At 35.6% G+C, this 21,135-nt stretch overlaps 1 protein-coding gene across 3 annotated transcripts in view; it reads right to left on the minus strand.

The window, feature by feature from the left end:
* The window catches only part of LRBA (LPS responsive beige-like anchor protein), a 412,983-nt gene that overhangs the window by 349,182 nt on the left and 42,666 nt on the right, over positions 1 to 21,135 (minus strand). For all 3 annotated transcript variants that reach the window (XM_065634945.1, XM_065634947.1, XM_065634944.1), the window contains exons 6-21: positions 19,262 to 19,383; positions 19,031 to 19,157; positions 17,338 to 17,457; positions 16,894 to 17,040; positions 15,844 to 16,041; positions 14,994 to 15,127; positions 13,552 to 13,660; positions 13,291 to 13,443; positions 12,121 to 12,289; positions 10,109 to 10,188; positions 8,519 to 8,581; positions 6,997 to 7,094; positions 3,892 to 3,984; positions 2,496 to 2,604; positions 1,867 to 1,948; positions 40 to 163 (exon numbers count right to left, since the gene is read on the minus strand). In XM_065634945.1, coding sequence (XP_065491017.1) covers positions 40 to 163; positions 1,867 to 1,948; positions 2,496 to 2,604; positions 3,892 to 3,984; positions 6,997 to 7,094; positions 8,519 to 8,581; positions 10,109 to 10,188; positions 12,121 to 12,289; positions 13,291 to 13,443; positions 13,552 to 13,660; positions 14,994 to 15,127; positions 15,844 to 16,041; positions 16,894 to 17,040; positions 17,338 to 17,457; positions 19,031 to 19,157; positions 19,262 to 19,383 — 1,928 coding nt within the window. The remainder of the gene's footprint in view (positions 1 to 39; positions 164 to 1,866; positions 1,949 to 2,495; positions 2,605 to 3,891; positions 3,985 to 6,996; positions 7,095 to 8,518; positions 8,582 to 10,108; positions 10,189 to 12,120; positions 12,290 to 13,290; positions 13,444 to 13,551; positions 13,661 to 14,993; positions 15,128 to 15,843; positions 16,042 to 16,893; positions 17,041 to 17,337; positions 17,458 to 19,030; positions 19,158 to 19,261; positions 19,384 to 21,135) is intronic.

Here is a 21,135-nt window from a genome sequence, read left to right on the forward strand (position 1 = left end):
CTTACTTCGTATACATGTGCATATAGCGAGCTATCTTACCTCCTATTTTCTCTGCTGTTATTAAAAAGTTTAATCATATCTGAAAGAAAGGCTCGCCGAACCTCCAGAGTGTCTGGACAATGTGGAGAATTACGTAGCAGGATTGCAATAACCTTCAAAATCTCTGTAAAACAGTTCATGAGCAACAAAATATTAGTACCAAGCACAGCATAAAATACAGGACATCTTCAAATATCGTTTGTACAAGAAACATGACGCTACATAAAAAAAAGTTTTATACTAAGAAAAAGCACATCTCTATTTGAACCGAAGGTTTAACTAACATAAATCGCTGCTCATAAGACTTCTCAAACCTGCTCACCATCGGGGGCTTTGCAGGCCTGTATAGCTGAAGAAAATGGAATCCAAGCTAAATTATTCTGAAATTTCTTTGAATTATCAGGTTTAAGCAACATAAATGTTACTGCAGAACAAATTACAGTCTATCAGAATCTGTCGGAACCTTTTTCTAAGGAAGTTCACATAATAAAAGGCATCAATTGTAAAATAAGTATAGGAGAAAAATGCATAGATTTTACTGCCCTTAATAATACTGAATTTTCAAGCAATGTGAAGAACTTCTAATTATTCTTAACAATTTCGTTATTAAAAAAAAATATGGGAAAGGGGACAAAACCTTCCTGATATCAAATTTCACTTTTTATGAGCACAATGTTTTCTATATTTTTAGGACACAGTTAAAACTGTGGGTACATTTCACTTTTCGGAGCAGAGGAACAGTCACTGCTCTTGTTACTTTAAAAAAAAAAAATAACCTTTGTAAATAAATCAAGGTGCAATTTGAACAGTCACTGTGACAGTTTCAGTTCACCTCGTACAATATCTTTAAAAAGAGAAAATTCCTTGTTTGATAATATTAGCGCTGATCTTAAAAAGGCACTCTAGAAGTCACTCTTCCTGTTAGATCTAGATAATTACAGACTCATCTCTCACACCACAAATAACCTGTATTAACCACAGGAATAACTGCCAACTTCAACTGTCTTAAGAGAAAGTAACAGAAATCTCTTCACATCTCTTGCTTCATACAGATTTACCAGAAGACAAATGGCATACTGCAACTAGATTTCTGTATCTGCTTCACTTTCCTTTCTCTTTCCTCACTTTCTGCATGAAGCAAAGTCACAGCTATGACCTATAGTCAAACACAAAGCAGCTATGAAAGTAAAAAAAAAAAATCTGTCATTTCTCCAGAAAAAAAAATTAACTCCCAAAACTCTCCCAAATCCATTGTATTATATACAGAGCACATTAATAACACATATAATTCAGAAAAGGATATCAGTATTTTCCCTTAGTTCAAAAGACATCTAAAGTTTCATATCAAGATATTTTCCATAAAGTAAGCTAACCAAAACAGTGAGTGGATACATTTCTCCTACTTTCCATCTAGCATTGTCATACTAAAGGTAATGTAACATGAAGGTTGTTTCCATATTTCAGGTAATTTAGTCTGACATCACTAAATAATGCAATCAGAATTGTGCTGGAACCTTAACATGTATTAAATCAAAGTATTCTGTGCATGCAAGTCTTGAAAAACCATTTCATAACAAAAGTGCACAGCCAAAAAGGGTGAGTTATGAACTACATACACATTTAGACACATAAAACATCTTTCAAAAAGCTGTAGAGACATACTTTCTAAGTAACTCCACCTAAACACACATTATCTTTCCTTTGGTATGAAACACTGTAAAACTGAGATCAGAATTAAGACTGCTGGATGTACTTAATTAACTTTCTCATGGCTTTTTAGAGCAGACTTTTCTTACAGCAACAATTAGAAATGTATATAGTGCTTACGAGGATTTTGTATCTTCACTGTTGAATCTGGGTCAGGATGTTGTTTATGTATCACTTGAGTGCAAATCCGTTCCGTCAGAATCTAGCAAGAAAGAAGATGCCATATCAACGTTCATAAAGAGAGCGTACTGAAAAATGGTTAGATACATCCTTCACACAGCACCACCACTATTCTACCGTGGCTCTAAAAATTATCCTAAAAACCCACTTGTTCTCTTTCTTGATAATTTTTTTCCTCCTGTTCCTAAATTTTTACCCTAAACTATTTTTTTTGCTTTCTCTTAAGTGCACAACTGTTATTTTAAATACACTGGAAGAGAAACCCAAAACAATCATCATAAGGCAAGATCATTGCTATAATAAAATTCCACATATATATGAGTGTCTGCTTGAGACACTCAGCTTACTCATTATCTAGAATTTTTCATAATGAGCATAACCAAGTTAAGGGGCTGGAGGGGTGGAAGCTAAAGTAGTGAGCTCTGGGAAAAAAATAAAGCAGCGCTCAGCTGCACTACACTAAGGTTTAATGTCATCTGGAACATATCAGCACAAATATGTAAGCAATTTTCTAACAATGTCTTACAAGTAATTAGGAAGATTGGATCCTAACTACAGTATATTACTACCTCAAACAGGACATTGTATGTGGTCATGGTGATTAAGCTTGTCTGAAGCATCAGCCTTTCAGCCAACAAAGAGAACAATCCATGTCCAAGCATGACTTCAGCTTTTCTCCTAAAATAGTACAGAAAGATAAAATAAACTTATGTATTCAACCTGTTTTAGGGAAAGAAAGAAAAAAAAGTGTGCCTCAATACACACGAAATCACTGGAAACATCTTTTCCTTTTTTGTTCCTTACGCCTTTCACTTTTGGTTAAGAAAAAGGGGCAAGGATTCAAATCCTGAAAGGACAAGTCATTCCCTGAAGACAGACAAAAGACAGCTAACTTGTTTCCATAAACGTGGTCTACACATCCATGGGCCCAAACAGCTAGAACACATCCTTAGGGATTTCTTTATAAACAAGAATATACAAGAGTAACTTTGTCCTCATTTCTCTCAAAAATACATTTTAACCATGGTCAGCAATCTCGATAGTTATCAACTATTGCAGTCAACTTGAGACATCTTAAATCTAGTTCTCAGTAAGTAACATGGGGCTCACTCTCACCAGCCTAACTCTTGCTACTGATTTCAGTGGAACTACAGAAAAAGAGCACTTTAAAAAGCAGGCAGCCATACTGCAAGTAAGTATTAAATGAACTTGGTAAGAAAATGATAATGCCTGGACACTAGTTGCCAATAACAATTCCACCACACCAGAAATACATTAATGACAGATTGAAGGATACTTGAATAGTAGAATCATTTCAGTTGGAAGAGACCCTCAGGATCATCGAGTCCAACCACAACCCAACTTAACTCTAGCACTAAACCATGTCCCTAAGAACCTCGTCTAAACGCCTTTTAAACACCTCCAGGGATGGTGACTCCAATGTCTGACAACCCTTTCCATGAAGAATTTTTTCCTAATATCCAATCTAAACCTCCCCTGGAGCAACTTGAGGCCATTTCCTCTTGTCCTATCAATTGCTACTCAGGAAAAGAGACTAACACCCTCCATGCTACAACCTCCTTTCAGGTAGTTGTAGACAGTGACAATGTCTCCCCTCAGCCTCCTTTTCTTCAGGCTGAACAGCCCCAGTTCCCTCAGCCGCTCCTCATCAGACTTGTGCTCCAGGCCCCTCACCAGCTTCGTTGCCCTCCTCTGCACTCTCTCTAGTACTTCAATGTCCTTCTTATGATGAGGGGCTCAAAACTGAACAAAGTATTCAAGGTGGGCCTCACCAGAGCTGAGTACAGTGGCACAATCACTTCTCTAGTCCTGCTGGCCACACTATTGGAGATACAAGCCAGGATGCTGTTGGCCTTTTTGGTAGCTCCTGTTCAGTGAAGTATTTACTGACTGCATGTATGTGTCACAACCTACCTTTTTGTCTTCTTTTTTGTGGGTACTTACTTTGGAGAGAGATGCTTTAAGAAATATCCCATCACTTTTAGAGCTTGCACCCTGATGCCTTCACTTTTTGATGCTAAAAGCTTGTAGACGACCCTAAGTGGAGAAAACACAAAGCTTCCTGAAATAGTTGAAATACACAGCAGCTTTTGGAATGACAAACTAAATGCAGTGCACTGCAGGCACTAATTTATCCAGGCCTAATTTAAAAGAATGACTACAAAAAACAGCACGACATTTCTGTTAACTGCACAATACTTGTGATTTCATTACATTTAGAGATTTTAAATCAAATTTAAATATCTCCCAAATAGAAATACATAAAACATACATACACTGTGAAAGGCTGCTGGAATTCCTATCTTGAGAACTGTCTTAAGCTGATGTTTTATCCAGAAAACTAAGCAAGCAATTGTTTTAGTATAAGTGTGGCTGGATAGGAAGAGCCATGTATGGAGCAGGATTTATTACTAGCACTAATATTTGACACCTGTGTGCACTGTTGCACAATGAGAGTGTAATAAACATAGCGAGGAAAGTGCCAATAGAACTGATGAAAGTTTGGTAAATTAATAAACAATTGGAAGTACAGTCTTACGGTGGGAAGTGTCCAGTGACCTTATATACATATAAGGTTATATATATATATGACATTACTGTAATACTGCACAGATCTCATTACACGTATCTATGCCTTCCACTGCCCCCCAAAAAAAGAAATCAGACCAGTATTTTACCTTAACTTCTCAAACGTTTATTTGCAGTACCTGCTAACCACATGTTCGGCCATGTTTAGGTGCTACTAAAGTCTTATTAGGATCTTATTAGAATCAGCTACTTTTACTAAATAAAGCTTAATCTTTTATTAAATCAGATTTATTTACACAGTGAAAAATTCTAATATTGGTCTTCCGATAATGTGCAGAATAACAAATGCAGTAGTGTTTGATCCTTGTAAATCTCCCATAAAAACATAAGACATCTACATGTATTTACCAGTCACACCTAATTTCATTCATTGTTCTTTTTAGACACTAAAGTACTTTTCAACATGTCACTATCTGATTTTAGTTGGGCTACAGTTCATGGTATTGGACAGATCTTTCAATTTGTGAAATATTCTTTGGCTTATACCTACAGAGACTACTAAGCTCTCTCTGAAAAAAAGATTAATTTCCTAATGCTCCTTGAAATTATACTGGAACAGAAGGCACGGCGTTTTACTCAGCCTTTATCGTGACTATTTTCTGGGTGATTTTTTGAGGAAATTTGTATCACTTTATTGGGGGGAAAAAAGAAAGATTCTAGAGTGTTTTCAAAAATATATGATGTTACAATACTGCATTTTAGATCAGCCAGTTATCAAGAGTCCAAAGGACTTATTCAAGTTTATAGGTCTTATCTATACATGCTGAGCACTCCTCACCAGTTATCTATTCCTTTACTTTTACATACCTAAAAATATTACCCAGGACACCTAAACTAAGACAAAATCTAGTTCTATACTAGAACTTCACTGAAATGCCAGAAGTGATTAAAAACTAGTTATCTATGACGAATAACTTATCCTGGAGAAAGCTGCGGCCACAGCAACTATAGAATCAAATGAACGTGCAAGCCCACCATACAATATTCATCCAAGCCATATGATCCATCTCCCTGCTTGTCTTAACAAAACAGTACAAGAGTCAACTAATTGCATAGGAAAAATTATATCCTTACACATATTATTTCTTCAGTAGATTAGTTGCTTTTAAGATCTTCATTATTAAAAGACACCACCTATTTATAAAGCTTTGTAAAATTGTTTTTAAATTTCAAGAACATGGTGTTTTAATTGGAAAAAGTAAATGTATCAATAAGCATACACGACATAACAATCTGTTATGTGACTGGATACAGGAGCAAGCAATGTAACCAATAAGACAGGAAAAAAAAAAAGGGATTTCTCACTGTGGACTCACTATTCATGCTGACTTGCCCATACAATAGCTAATAAAATAAGAAAATGTCTACTGCCAGTTGTTAAACAAAAAAACATACATATTGCATTGGAGACCCAACATGACATTCAAATACTTTATGATTTGGAGTTTTTATTAGTTTCCCATAGCATAATACATTACCATACAAACGAAGTTAAAGCTGAAGAGAATGGGTAAAAAACCAAAACCAAAAAGCAGCCTAGCACTAGAAGGGGAGAAAACAATTATGAATGTGCCTGAATGTTGTCTCTTGAGAAAGGGCAACTGAAAAAATATATGTATAAATAGGGGTTAACCAATAGGTGCAACAAAATGTATGAAATGAGACTCTGCCTTTACACAGCAAAAGAATTACAACTCCACATACTCTTCTAGGAACAGTTCTTAACATTTGTTTGCCTGTTCCAATTTTTCTCCCACTATGTCCAGGCAGATTCATTTTAAATTAGAAAAGTTCATTAATGTGACCACCCTCTGAGAGCCATGACATAAAATCAGTCTCATAACTCAGTCTTTTTCTAGCAGATCATCTTTTGTGTTTTTACTGTTACTAGAATTTGCTACTCTCTCTACTTTTCTCTCACAATGGTGTTAAACAATATTTCTCAGTTTGTTGAGAATAAAACAGATTGTGAGCAATTCATACCATAAAGTGCTAAATTTAAACAAAAGCATTCTTATCTGCAAAAGTCCCATAATGCTTTAGATGTTAAAAAAACAAAAAAAAAAAAGGGAAAGCAAACTAACAAAGATCAGAAGAAATCAGAACCCATTTTTGTCAGTCCACTTTCAGTTCTGAAACACAGGTAGGAAGGGGAGGCTAAAGACTGAGTGCTAGTAAATGAAGACTTAACATCAATGTATGGACTAACTCAGATTGATCAGTACATGTTTAAGCGTGACTGACAGCTTGGAAACATTAAAAAAAAAACCTCAGTGATAATAAATCCAACATCACCTCTTGTCAAAAAAACATCTGGACACAAAAGTCTCCCAAGATGAGGAGTCTAAGATCACAACACATACACTGATGAGGACCTTTCAGATTTCATGGGAATACCAGCAAGCAACAGTATGGTCAAAATACTATTTCCTTTTGCCCACTTGCGAAATTCAAACTTACTGTAATCCATTCCTCTGATCAAAAGCAGGGATCATAGAACTGGGATGCTCTGACATCAGAGCAACAAGCAACTGCAAGACATCCATTAGATTGTCATCCTGTTGAATAAAAGTTACAAATTTGAATTAAAAATGCATGTACACTAGAACATTGTTTTGGTTAAAAGAATGACTATGAAATATTTCAAAATTATCTGGAGAGTAATAGTAAACCAAGGACCAAATCAATTAGGCCAGATCAAAAGAGCTACAGATCTGGAAGGCAAGCGCAGGAGAAAATATTACCAAAGAAACACTTTCTTTTTTAGAGTAAGTGTGATACATCTGTATCCAGGATGTAACTCTTTGACAGGGAATGGACTATTGGACTGTGCTATTTTCTTCCACACACATGCTCATCTGTTTGCATGTGTATTTCCCCCTCTTTTACTGCACAGGAGCTAGAAATAAACTGCTGCACATTTTCTGGGTCACACGGTGGTGTTTAATGCAAAATCTCTAACAAATGTCCATCCCAGGAAAAAAAAAAATACCACCACCTGCCACAGGCAATATTTAAAATGGGTAATTCAAGCTTTGTGGTATTTAAATGAAAGCTTATTTAAAAGAATAAACAAATAAACCCCACCACTTTCCAAAATACAAACCACGCTAAGATAGTTAAAATATTACCTCCTCATCTGAAGGCTATAAAAAGCTTCTGCTTATATATTACCAATAGTCTTTTTTTTTTTTTTTTTTTTTACATCTCCATATAAAGTAGAATGACTTAAATTGCTTGACCATGGTACTACCAAGTAGCAGTAACCAGCACAGAGAACAAAAGAAAAATATAGGTGTAAACAAAGAAAGAAAATAATCCATACTGCTTGAAGTTCAATTAATTCCTTATTTTACCCATTTCAAGCACCCTTACAGAGATGAGAGCAGTTAGATTTATGTCCCCATTTCCCTTGTCTTTGATGTTGCATCTGGCATAAAGTGCCTTTTCCTGGTGCTAAAATATGAAGATGCAGATGCATCAGTGGTAACCAACATTTTCTCCCAATTAAGTTTATATGCTTCTCTTAGATGCCATTAACATGCATCTTTATTTTTAATGCATGTTTTCAATTTTATTGCTTTATTTAAGAAGCAAAATAAAAAGGAGAGAAAAATAAAACAAAAAATATTACTTAGGCAGCATAAAACAAGGTTTTGTCTTTTTTTTTTTTTTTTTTTTAAGTCAGGCTCACCATCTGTTTTTCTGCTTGGTAAATCAGTTTGCAGAACAACACAAGAAACCATTTTGACTTAGTGGCTTAATGAACTTCAATCTAACATTGAACATAGTGCTTAAATCACTGCAAGAATATTGGCAATTCAGCACACTACACTAAGGAGTTGGACAATGTTTGCTGCTTCCTCTACAGAGCCACCTTGTGGCATAAAGAAGGCAGCAGTTGAAAATATTCAAATATTTGGTGGTCACAAACAGCAGTAGCACCTCTGTCCCCCGACATACCCCTCAAATTAAAAATTACCTCATGTATAGTGAGCAGGTAATTGAGGATAGCCTGCAATTCATCTTCTTTTATTCCATAGTCCTTTAAAAACAAACAGGTTTTAACTGTCATCTTTCAAGTACAAAAGTAGTGTTCCCAAAAGAGCATTATTACAAGCCATGGTTATATACAGAGGAAGTCCTACAAGACAATTCTTTTTTCCCTTGGTATTATAATAGCTTCATGGATAGAAGGCAGCTTTTTGCCTGCCCCAAAAATATCCATTGTAGGTTGTAAAAGTGCGTCAACATGACTCCAATACAGGCATAAAAATAGGCTAGATAGTAATATAGTACATAAAATTGTTAGAGTAACACACGTTAATTGAAAGAGATAATTTGATCTGAGAGCTTCCTAGTAAGAGAAGAACTAAAGTTGGCAAAAAGCATTCAAAAGTAGACCTGGATGTTTAATTATAAGCCTGTTAGCTATGCTTATAGCTAAGTTCACTTCTTATTTTCCACTACAGAATCCTATTTTCGGTTGCTATCAACTTTGCAGAAATTTAAATAATTTATGGCATCTATGTCAGGCATCTATGCCTTGAGCTCTATTTGGTGACAAAATAAAAACCAACAGTTTCTAAGAGCAAAATGGGGGAATGGAAAAGCAGGCTTCTTTATTTCTAGGGCTTTTATTTTTTAAAGCAAGTCTCTTGTTTCTCAAAAAGATTTTGCACCACTGTATACAAACAGAAAGTTTGCAGAAGAATCAACCTGTTATGATGGACATCCTTTTTACTGTCCTTGCAAAACTCTATCGAAAACTGTCCAAGTTACAACTGCCTGATAAGAAATTTTTTAAAAATACATAAAAATGAAGCTAACATTTAATGCAAGTCTTTTAGAGCTTGATAGTTAAATTGTCCCTGATACTTCAGTCGCAGAACAGTATATTTAAAGAAAGAGTATGAGAGTCAAGAGCAGAACTTTCCTGAGTTATTCCTCCATAGTGCTGGGGCCAAGGGTGGGAGCACAGAGAACATACTGGTCCCTTAGCAACAGCGAGGAAGAGGGGGAAAGGGAGCTACATTCAAACAAAAAAAAGACAGTCTACAGAAGGGAAAGAAGAGAGATCAAAGTTTACAATAGGAAAGGTTTAAGAAGAGTCTACAAGCAGTAGAAATACTGAATTTCAATATTCCTCTAATGTCTAACAAACAGTTGTGAAACTTATTTTAGTGTTTCTCATCCTCCTCTGTCTCACTGGCTCACAGCACATAATGTCACATGTTGCTCTTCAGTCTTTAATCACTTTTTCTGATGCAGGTGATACTGTTCTTCTCAAAAACAAAATATGGAATCAAATACTTATTTCCCCAGTAGTAAACATGTCTAAGTTAAGGATTTAACAGCTCCACTTTTGATAAAAACAGCTTAAAAGAGAGAAAAATGCATCTTTAGTATTGCTTTCTGTGGCAAGAGCAACAAAAAGATGCACCTTACGTGGTATTTCTATTTACTTATTTGTTTATAAAATTCAACATACTTGGAAAGAAATGCTACATTAAAGTACATTTCTTTAGGGAAGGAAACTTAGATATCCTATCATAATCTGAAGCTATCCTACCTTCATCACTAGCTGTTTAACGAACATTAACAAGAATGCTCGCAGAGATAAAACTTCTTTTTGAGTAGGCCGTGGCCCGTCTACAAAAGAAGAAAAATATTATTGATATAAGAAATGCAAATTAACAGTTGTTATTAGCATAGCATGCATTTTTCACATAAAGAAAAAAGGCGTTTTCTGGGTGAAGAGCGCACAATTCTAAGTGAAGTTATATTTCCTCCACTTCAGACTACAAAATAGTAATGCATTTTTGTCACTATTCTTTCACAAAATGACCCAACAGTGAGGTGCTACTAAGGCATTTATTAAATTGGGTTTTCTAAAGCCCTCTAAATTCTCTTCACAACTTTGCCACTTGCTTGCAGTGAACTAACTTCATGCAAGGGATAACTCTGGTCTAAGAACTTTATGTCAGGATTTCTGGATTTCAAATTTTTAAGGAAGAACTGCAAGCCGTTATTACACACTGGCTATATGCACAACAAAAGTCAATCTTGCAATGCTATATATAAAGATTACCTTGAAAGCCAAAGACTTAATTTGTTAACACAAAGTCAAAAGGACTTGCCATTCCTGTGTAAAACAGACTTCCACTGAAACATTTTAAATACTCTGAGTAGTTAAAAACACTGAGCAGTTCCCAGGAGGGGCAGGGTTAAAAAAACAAGCGCAAGCAAATGTCAAAGCCAAGTAAAAGCTTTCACACAGAAAGCAAGTGAACTGTTGTAAATACATTTCTAGGGATAGGTTTTATATTTGCTCATAGGTTCACAGTTCTTATGATCTTAATCATCAGTGAAAAGCAAATCAACCAGCAAATGCAAGTGATCATACGAGTCTGGTTTTATGCAGTATAGGCCCACAGGTGTATTTGGTTTAAGAAGTTATTTTCAATACAGACCAATCTAGTTAAAATAAGCCATTAAACTGTATTAGTAAGACTATCCTACACATACAGTTGCCTCGAGCTCAATCAATTGCTTCAGAAACTAGCTGAGTAAACCCATGACTTCACTAAAAAGAAGGGAGAAAACACACATGCTTTGCTCCTTACAGGATGCAAAACACTACAAAACAATCTCTGCAACTCCGTAACAGGAAGGTTTGGTCATTTTGGTGGCTGTAAGTTGGACGCATCTAAGAAGCATTCACTCCCAGTACATCTAGCTCTCTTTCATCACCTGCTTCTCTCTCAAATTCTAGAGACTTTCCTCAGTATAGGAGAGAATAAAGATACAAGTTATCCTCTCTCTGCCAAGGGCTGTGTGCCCAACCCCATGAAATACAGGATAACAATTAGGAGAGTTCTAAAGTCATTCTTCCAAAAAGCATTAATTCCCTTATCTGTGCCAGTTCCATCTGCACGTGTTTATGTTATGCTGGTACACACCTCACTTCTCCCAGTTCCTTTTATAATACCAGATTTCCCAATTAAGTAGCTATTCTCTTTGCTTTTTTCTTAGGATCAGAGTTCTTGTTCTGTGTTCCCTGTCAATGACAAGTACTAAACACTTGTTCTAAATTTTTTATAACTTCTTTCACCATGAGTTTGCTGTCTGGATTAAGTATGCTTATTAAGCAATTTTCCAACAAATTTCCATCCCTATACCAGTCAGATAGACTCAGTATGCCTGTTTTCAGCTATATTGCTATTATCAATAGATACAAGTACTTAAAAACTGTCCAGTACTTGAACAAGCTCCACAGAGAGGCAATATTCCCAGGCACAGCTCTACACTTTGAAAATTCTACCATTTCTCTGATCAGTTCTATCTAATATTAATTCGTGCAGGTCTTTGGTGACAGAGGATATGACTTCTAAAAAAAGCTTCCATTACGTTCTGAAAAAGAGCTGTCAAGAATATGGACAAAAGAACACTGCTAGAATTGTCACAGTCAGCCCACTCCATTAAAATAATACTTTTCCTAGAATATTTACAGTTCTATTCTATACATTACATACATTTTTTTGAAACAAACATCAGCTTGCGAGAGTAGAAATGAATACCTACCTATGCCCTTGGGAGTTATACCACTGCGATCCTGAGGATTCACCACCCAGTAATAATACTTTAGGGTATGCATGACCAAAAGAACCGTCCCAACTCGCCGGATGGCACCATATATATTTACAGTGCCAATGAACTCAGTAGACAGGTAAGTGTACAGGATCAGCTGAAACTACAACACCCAATCAGGAGATCAAAAATCAAGACAATAAAATTGCAGCACATCAGACAATTGCATTCTTAAATTTCACCTATTAAAATTTCTTAAAGAAATAGATTTTCTCTGCTTGACTCAGTCACAAAGCTCTTAAAACCTTAGCAAACTGATGAAAAAATTAATTCTATTTCTAAAACTATAGAATGCTGTAGGGTTTTTTTTAAGCTGGTCCACGTTCATAGGAGCATGAAAGCATGGTATTCACACCATCACAGATACAGCTGAGATTAGAAGGCACGTCTGGACACCATCTAGTCCAACCTCTCTGTTCAGAAAAGGATCATGCAGGAAGAATCTCTTTAGTATAGAAAGGTGCATGTTTATTATAGGCTTAAGCATTATACACTTAAATATTTACATGTCTTCTTTCCCGTTTTCTTCTAATAATAACTAAAATAATTCTTAATAATTTAATTTAGTTGTACCAAACAAATGTGTTGTGATTGCTTCAACAGTAGCATTGTCAGTGCTTTCTCAGTTTTTGAAATGCAAACCAAACCCTTACGGAGGGGATAAAAAATATGGTTAAAAAAAATAATAATAATTTAAAAACCCCACACACACCACAGACACCACCACTCTTCTGAAGGGAATATGTCAACTTAAATGAAGATTTTAAATCTGACCCCCACAATGATTTCTCTTTGAAATTGCTGGGTTTTTGCCAACTAACTCACCCCAAATGCCTTCTCAATCTAGAATTCCGACTAGGTCAGAGACTCCAGAAGTCACTCCCAACTCTGCTCTTCAGAATGCTGCAGGTTTCCAAACTCCCTGAAAATCTTGGGAGTCTGCAAAACTTGACAGCTACATGCAGAAAGAGAAGTCTGAAAAAATTCTTGTATGATTTCTGCTGTGGAGCCAGGATCTATAATTCTTGGAGCCCAGGTTTAGTCTTGACACTGACAAATCAGCACATCATAAGACAAATTATTCACAGGAGTAAGCAATTTTACCTTTGCTGGGATATGAATCCATATTGCAGGATTAAGGAGAACATGATCACACAGCTGCTTCAGTAAGGGCACCCCATTGGGTAAGTTGCTCAGGTATTTTGAAAAGGCAAGGCAAAGTTCTAGTACAGCTCTGGTAACATGGGCTTTGGAAGACTGTAAAAGAAGATCTGCTTAAGCAAGAGCCATGCAGTAGCCTAGAAAAAGTATTTCTCTCAAAAAAATTCAACATTCATGTAAGGCATCAAGAAAGATTTGCTTTACCTTTTCCAGGCTGTATCCTATCACAAGGAAGCCCTTGCAGGCAAGCATCTGTTCTTGCATAGCAATGGAGTTCTTCAACAACTCCATGATGAAAGCCAGTAAAGTGGAACTGAAAAATAATAATAAATTTTAGTAAAGAAAAATGTTCCAAAAGGTTACAATGGGACAGAAAGTATTTACTAATTAACACTTGAATTGCATTAGCAGCATAAACACAGCCCAGAGATACATTTAATGTATTATATAAATTCTCAGATCAGAATTTTTAAGATTAAATTTTGGAAACTCTAGCTTCTTGGTTTTAACTAATGCATTCCTAACTAGAAATTCTGGAATCTGAGATAACCACACAATAGGAAAATTCTTCTAAAAATATGTTCTTGCAGAAAGGCAACAGTTAAGCCTGTACTTCTCCCTCCCTCATATTTCACTTACAAACTTCTGCAAGATCAGTAACAAATGCCATTCCACTTCCAACTGCTTTCAGATGAGTAGGTTTTGGAAATATTTTTCTAGATGTACCTCTACTATTGGTTCAAGCTAATTCAACACTGTCTTGCTGCCAGTGGGAATGTTCATGCCCCTCCCTTGTGTCATAGTACCAGTGTCTGTGAATCAAGACCTCAGCCAGCTGAAAATCCCTCTGTTGTTGGGCCAGTTTGCAACTGAATCAAATCCCTGATTTATCACATAGATGCCCAATTCTGAGCCAGCTCAACAGAGGCCAGGAACATACAAATGGGCTGAAGGAACATCATGACCACCCCTTCTTTAAACAGTCACGAAACTACAATTGCAATGAAACAGATCAAATGGCACCAGGATTCTAAAAAGCAATCCCTTCGCTGTCAATAGTACTCTTTAACTTAGGAGCTCCACCAGTGTCTGTGCCTGGATGTTCAGAAGTTGGATTAGGTTGAAACAGAGCTGAAATCAGAGGAAAAGTCTGATACTAACACTGAGTAGCAGAGGAAAAAAGCATGACAGTTTTAAATTAATATAGGTTTTGACATTTAAAGCTCTATCTTCCAAAATGTCTGAAAGTTAAAAAAAAAAAAAAAGAAAGAAGAAATTCCAAGGAATGACTTCATGGAGCTGAAAAAGTCGTCCTTCCTGGAGTTTCTCTTGAAGCCTTCCCCATTGGATTTTCTCGATGACAAGAATAAGCTCAAGAGAATTGTTTGCAATTCCATTACACAAAAAATTGTGAGGTAAAAAATATATGTACATTTTAATTCTGTGTGAACTTTCACAGAAAATTTGGTACAAATAAACACTTCATTTAGAGGTCCTGCCTGTACCATGGCCACCTTTCTGTTGTTAGACATAATTCATTGTTGCATAAGAGAATTTAAATTACTACACCACTTAATAAAGCAAGAAGTAATTTCCTTTACTTGAAAAGAAACAAAGAACAGAATAACATAAGTACATGCACTCACCAAACAGTTGTGTCAATGTGGTCTGATGAATATTGCCTATAGTCTAACTGTGCAAAGAGAGGGAAAAGTACCTGCACTCCTCCGATGGAGTGCAGGGCACTTTGGATAGAATGCGTTAAGACCGCTTTCACATCCTGACAAAGAAAAATTAAGAAATATTGAAATACCCTTCAGAAACTGTTAAAAAGTTGGTTAGAAATAGTCGGAGATTTCTTCAATATTAAAATTGTTTTGTGACCAAATAAAAAGAAACAGCAAGAAGTACAAACTGGCTGCTACAGCCACACTAAATGCTCTGTCTGGCTGACCAGCAGTAGGTTTAGATTCAGTCTACAGTGAGGATCCTCAGATGAATATACAGGAGTTGGCTTGCAAACTCTAAACCAAGCCTTTAGTAACACAGAATCTCTAGAACACATGAAAATCTTCTGACAAGTCAAAAGATTAAGGTGCTCAAAGCATAGGGAAGAAAAGGCTATCATATATCAACAGAGCAATGGACTGGAGTTGGGTAATATCTGTAGGGGAGTGAATGTACGTCAGAAGTGAGGAAGAAGGATTTTTTTGAAAAGCTAACACAGTCTTTGTAATACTGACATTTTCTAAGGTTGTAACTTTTATCAAAGTTTTTTCTTTTCTTTTTTGTTTTTTTTTCTTTTTTGTTTTTTTTTCCTTATGATTCCTGTGCATCCACATTAACTGAAAAAACAAGGGAGGTAGTAGTGGGGACAACCCAAAGAATCGGAGCCATCAGCAGCTCCCTATCTTGTCCAAATCCTTATGAAACTTGATATTTAGGTTTTCAAACAAATCTTTTGTACCCTCCAAATCTATGAAAATGTTGATATACCTGCAGCATGAGGGCATGTGGTGAATGAACAAAAATAGAAGGATTATCCTTAGGTGATGACTCCAGACACAGCTGTGCATCTGTAGCTCTTGGATTGTACATAAAAGCAATAGCACTGGATAGTTTGCCATCATACAGCAATGATTTGTGATGTTCGGCAAGGAAGAGATCACTTTCTGCCTTGAATTTGAATGTTCCCTGGATTAGGAATCAAGGTTGAGGAAGGAAGGAAAAAAAAAATAGATTACATGCATTGAGAATACAGTTCAGAACACAACTATGGCCAAAAATGACTAAAACATTGCTTCTTAAATCTAGGAATATTTCAGAAAGAAGGGGTCTCTGAGAATATTGACTCAGTTAATTTTACGGAATTGGAACTGCAGAATTTCTTTTTTGACCCCTCAAGAGTGACATTGCCAAAATGGTGGGTAATACAAAAGAAACACATCAGCTATGGAACAGAATGACAATCAACAATGCTCACTCAGAAGGAACTAATAATTGAGGAGCAGATAGACTAGGAACCATCTTTTTTAGCGTATGTTTGTACAGCTGCTAGGGAATAACAGTCTTCAGTTAGTGCCCCTCAGGCTATGACAAAACAAATAATAAATCACTGCAACAAAACTAATCCTCAGCACTGACTTCACGCATTAAAAATCTGACTAGCACAATCAACTATAAAGTTATATATCCAAAACAAATACATAATAATTTATTTAAAATTTTCAGCCTCAATGTAAAAGTGAACCTAGCTGGAAACAACAGTGGTGTTCTCTCTCTCCCAGTCACAAACAAGGAACTTTTGAGAAGCAAACAGGACAAAAAAAATTTTTTTTAAGAGATTAAATAATTGAATTAACGTTTACTTGTAGTTTGTGAGGCAATACATAGTCTTACAGAAGAACCATGGAACAGTTTCATAAAAAATTACACAGTAAAAACATTTTTAGAAGGACATAGAAGTGTCACAACATTATTAAAACCCACGATAAAGAGTCTTATCAGAATTAAACTTCGGAAACTTTACAGTTAATTCTAAGATACCTTATAACCCAGGCCAAGCTGATAAATGGCAAAGATCTGAGCAGCATTGAGTGCCTCACTAAAAAGGTATACGGACGTCATTTGCCCACAAAACACTCGATTGGCATCTGCTGTTTCTGAAGAACCCAGGAAACATTTGTCAAACGTCTGAAAATGAAACAAGTAAGAGGGTTTAATCTAGGCTACACAAGCAAATTATGCAAAGAATAAACATATTAACAGAGGAATATTATTTTTAAATAAACAAGCATTCGAGGGTCTCAGCAGAAAAAACTTCTGAGTTCTGATATGTAAAATAGTATCTATTCCTCCACCAAAAATATATTTTATTTCTTTTTTTTTAATGTATAAAATGGGGAAGGTTTATTAAGAAAATTGTAAAGGATATCTATTTAATCCATCAAGATGATCAACTATAGGTATCGGTACACAGAGATTACTTACATCACTGGTGTTGACAAACCATGTTATTTCTCCATAGGATGCCAGTTCTCCATTCACATAACATCGAAGTTCACTATTCTTCCAGCGGTTATAGATGTGCACTATAGTAACCATATACCACTAAATGATAAGAAAACAATTGATACAATTCTATAGACACTTAAGGTAGCTTAAGCATTAAAGTGGGCCATAGTAGAACAAATTCAGCTATTTATGTGAATTCAATTAAGATTGAAAGATTTCTTTTTTAAGTACAAAAGGTTAAGTAATTTGGTGAGTTTTCTTACATACCTATGTCAAATAATTGTATGCCATTTAATAGAATCATAGAATGGTCTGGGTTTGAAGGAATCTTAAAGATCATCTAATTCCAACCCCCTGTGTCATGGGCAGGGACACCTTCCACTAGACCAGGTTGTTCAAAGCTCCAACCAACTCCCAGGGATGGGGCATCCACAGCTTCTCTGGGCAGCCTGTTCACCACCTTCATGAGGAAGAATTTCTTCCTTAGGTCTAATCTAAATCTCCCCTCTTTCACTTTAAAGTCATTACCCTTGTCCTATTTTTTCCACAGAAAGTAGATGCAGAAGCTTAAGAGATATTTATGGCATAGAACTCAAAACATCTTCATGGCAATGCTAAACCAAATTTACACTGAAACCACTGTGTAAATAAGGTCTAACTTGGGTAACTCTTAGCATGGTGGACTACTGCAAATGTTGTCATTCCAAAGAGCAAGGATGGCTCCAGACTCTAAAGACTTTCAAAGGCTGTGCATGTCAAATTGTCACAAACAGAATCCATATTTACAGCAAGGGACAACTACTAATAGGAAATTCCTGAGGAGGCCTGTTCTCCCACAAAATGTTTACATCAGTTGCTCCAGAAACATTAGCAGAATATCTAACTGAAAAAGGAAACATTTTCAACATAGCATAATACTACTTAATAGGCTAGCAAGCCTTGAACATCAATAATAAAATCAACTCATATTTTAATTCTTACCTTAAAAAAAAATTATGTATAATAAATTACCAAATGCAAGGAGACTATTTTCTGGAAAACCTGAATGAACAGAAAGTATAACGTTCTTTCAAGAATGAATCTGTTGTTCTCCCAAACTCTTACTAATGGTCCTGGTTTGATTAGGAAAACTAAATGGGGGTTAGTAACCACACTTTCTTAAAATAACACTGCATTTGTCCACATGAAGTAATGACAAAAAGGGGAGCTTTAGCAAAACCCTTTACGAAAATACGAAGAGACTGCCTGGAGGTAGGACAAAACACAGTATAAATACATAAGGAAAAAATACAAGCCTTGTAACTTTCAAGCTCTGTATATGCACTAAGAGTTCTCAGAGAACACACACAGGTCTCACAAATTCATAAAGCTTCTGGCAAACTGCATCTTCTAGCTTGTTCTTATACATTTCATAAGTAAAATTTAAAAGGAAAAAGAATTCAGAACACAAATTTGTTTTCCTCATTCCAGTGTAACTTATTCTACAGAAAGGTGAGCCTAATCAGCAGCAACAACACTCCCTCAAGGCTGCAATTTTAGAGACATTTTCTACAAATACACCTCCTAGTTACACACAAGCGTAACTCCTATTTACACACCAATGTGTAAACACATGCACATCTCTGTAATTCATTACACTGGTTTGAAAGATTTTACTATTTTTACTCACCTTTTGTGGCTTGAAATCGAATTTTACACAATGCTGGAAACCTTTTCCCTTTGATTTTATGGATGTTACAATCAAGCAGCCTCCAACAAAGTGGGCAGAATAACCGAGTCCTTTGTTTGTTCGAAAACTAACAAATTAGAGCAAAATCAGCACATACACAGATGGAAGCAGAAATCATGGAACAATTAAGAGAAACTGAGCATCAGAAATACTGTTTTACATAATACTCACCAATATAAGTAAGGCTTATCCTTATCTACATTGATATTATTTACAGGATCCATTCTTAGCCAAGTGTGGAAAGTAAATCCATTCTGGTAGGGCCACTTGGCTATAGGAGGTAAGGCAATAGCCTGAAGGAAGCAAAAAGATATTCACGTAGAAAGATCAACATCACAATAATAAGAGCACACAGCTTAAGATATACACTACAAATGTATACAGATGTACAGATACATACTACCAATGTGTACACTACAAGTGTGTACAGTTTCTCAGTCTATATTAGAAACAATCTGGCCTAACCTCTACGCTTTTTTGTACTCCATCGTTAAAATATTACAATAATCTAAATATTTTAAAACTGGCCTTCATATCTCAAAGAAGATTATTAATAGTAACCTATACTCCAAAAATTAAATGCTTTAGTGGAAGCCTTACAGCACAAACACTCAAAATGCAAATTCACATTAATTTGGTTTTGTGGTAACCTGACAGAATAATCAGATTTATAAACTTATTTTCACATAGGGCTGGCATTCAGGAAGAAAACTGACTATATAAAGAAGCTGGCCACAAAAAGGGAATCATATACATTTCACTTAACAGATTCTTTTCTCTATTTAAACTTGCATCTATGTAGCTTTCCAGTTAGAATATGATAGACTTAAAAACTTCCTTAAAGGAAAGGTAATAATTGCCACCAGCGAAAATCCTGATAACAATCACTGTGTTTACGTTAGTTTAAAAACTCTTAAGTTATAAACTGTATGTTGGGGCCTTTTGTTTCAAACAGTTGGGCTTTGTTGTGTGGGGTTTTTGTTTGATTGTGTTTTGGTTTGCTTTGGGTTTTTTTTTAATATTACTATTAACTTTCCACTGTTTTGCTGCACAGATTTGCAATACTGCCATAACCTCTGATCAAAAATGCTGTAAGGATGATCAATACCCAAAACCAAAAAGCATCAAAGAACTTGAATGTCACCAGATTCCTCATTATACCCCCATGCTCCATTCAGCTATCCCTATCCAAACAAAACACTAAATCCTTCTCTATACCAATAACTATACAACTAATCAGTCTGCATGTCTTTGAGCTCAGCTTTTGGGAACTGGTAGCACTATGATTTGGTTTAACTCACAACAGATGATGGAGTAATTACATCAAATACTTACTTTCCAACACTTCTTAATTTAAAAATAAAGAATATTCACAGTGAGGTTACTGAGGCACCACAAGACCACATACAGTTCAAGCATTCGATACAATTATCAGAAGTTAAATCCAAACACAGCACACAAATAGCCAAAACACCTGTCTGTCTACTGCCAAGTTCTGTTGCATGTGATAAACATACAAATGCAAAGGTATTTTTCTAGTAGCTTGCACTTTTCCATCTCAAGTTTTCATTCCTAAAAAATTCATTGTCATCAAGTTGATCAAATTTAATCTCAAGCCACCAAGGCTTGAGTTTATGGGTTTATGTGAAGAAAACTGGAAAGAGTCATCTGATAAATCTTATTCTGAATTAAGCATGGAGTTTTAACATACTATTTCATCCTATGATTTTAGAAGCAAAATCGTTGTTTTTTTTAAAAAATTTCTACAGAATATTCTGTGCAGTATTTTCCAACCACCTATTTAGTTTCAAGTTCTTTCTCAAGTGAACACCAAAGAAGTTAAAAATTAATCAAAGTCACCTAAACAATTATGAAAAGACTAATCATTGATAAACTTAATCTTCTCTCAGTATTTGTCAACCTATACATGCCCAGGATATACATTTTCTCAGAGAACTCTTATAAACAATACATGTTATTCACATCATCTGATTATTAAAAGAACTAACAAATTGTGGAAGTATGGCCGCTTTAGTTCAAAACTT

Source organism: Caloenas nicobarica, chromosome 4, assembly GCF_036013445.1.
Source record: "Caloenas nicobarica isolate bCalNic1 chromosome 4, bCalNic1.hap1, whole genome shotgun sequence".
Taxonomy (NCBI): Eukaryota; Metazoa; Chordata; class Aves; order Columbiformes; family Columbidae; genus Caloenas; species Caloenas nicobarica.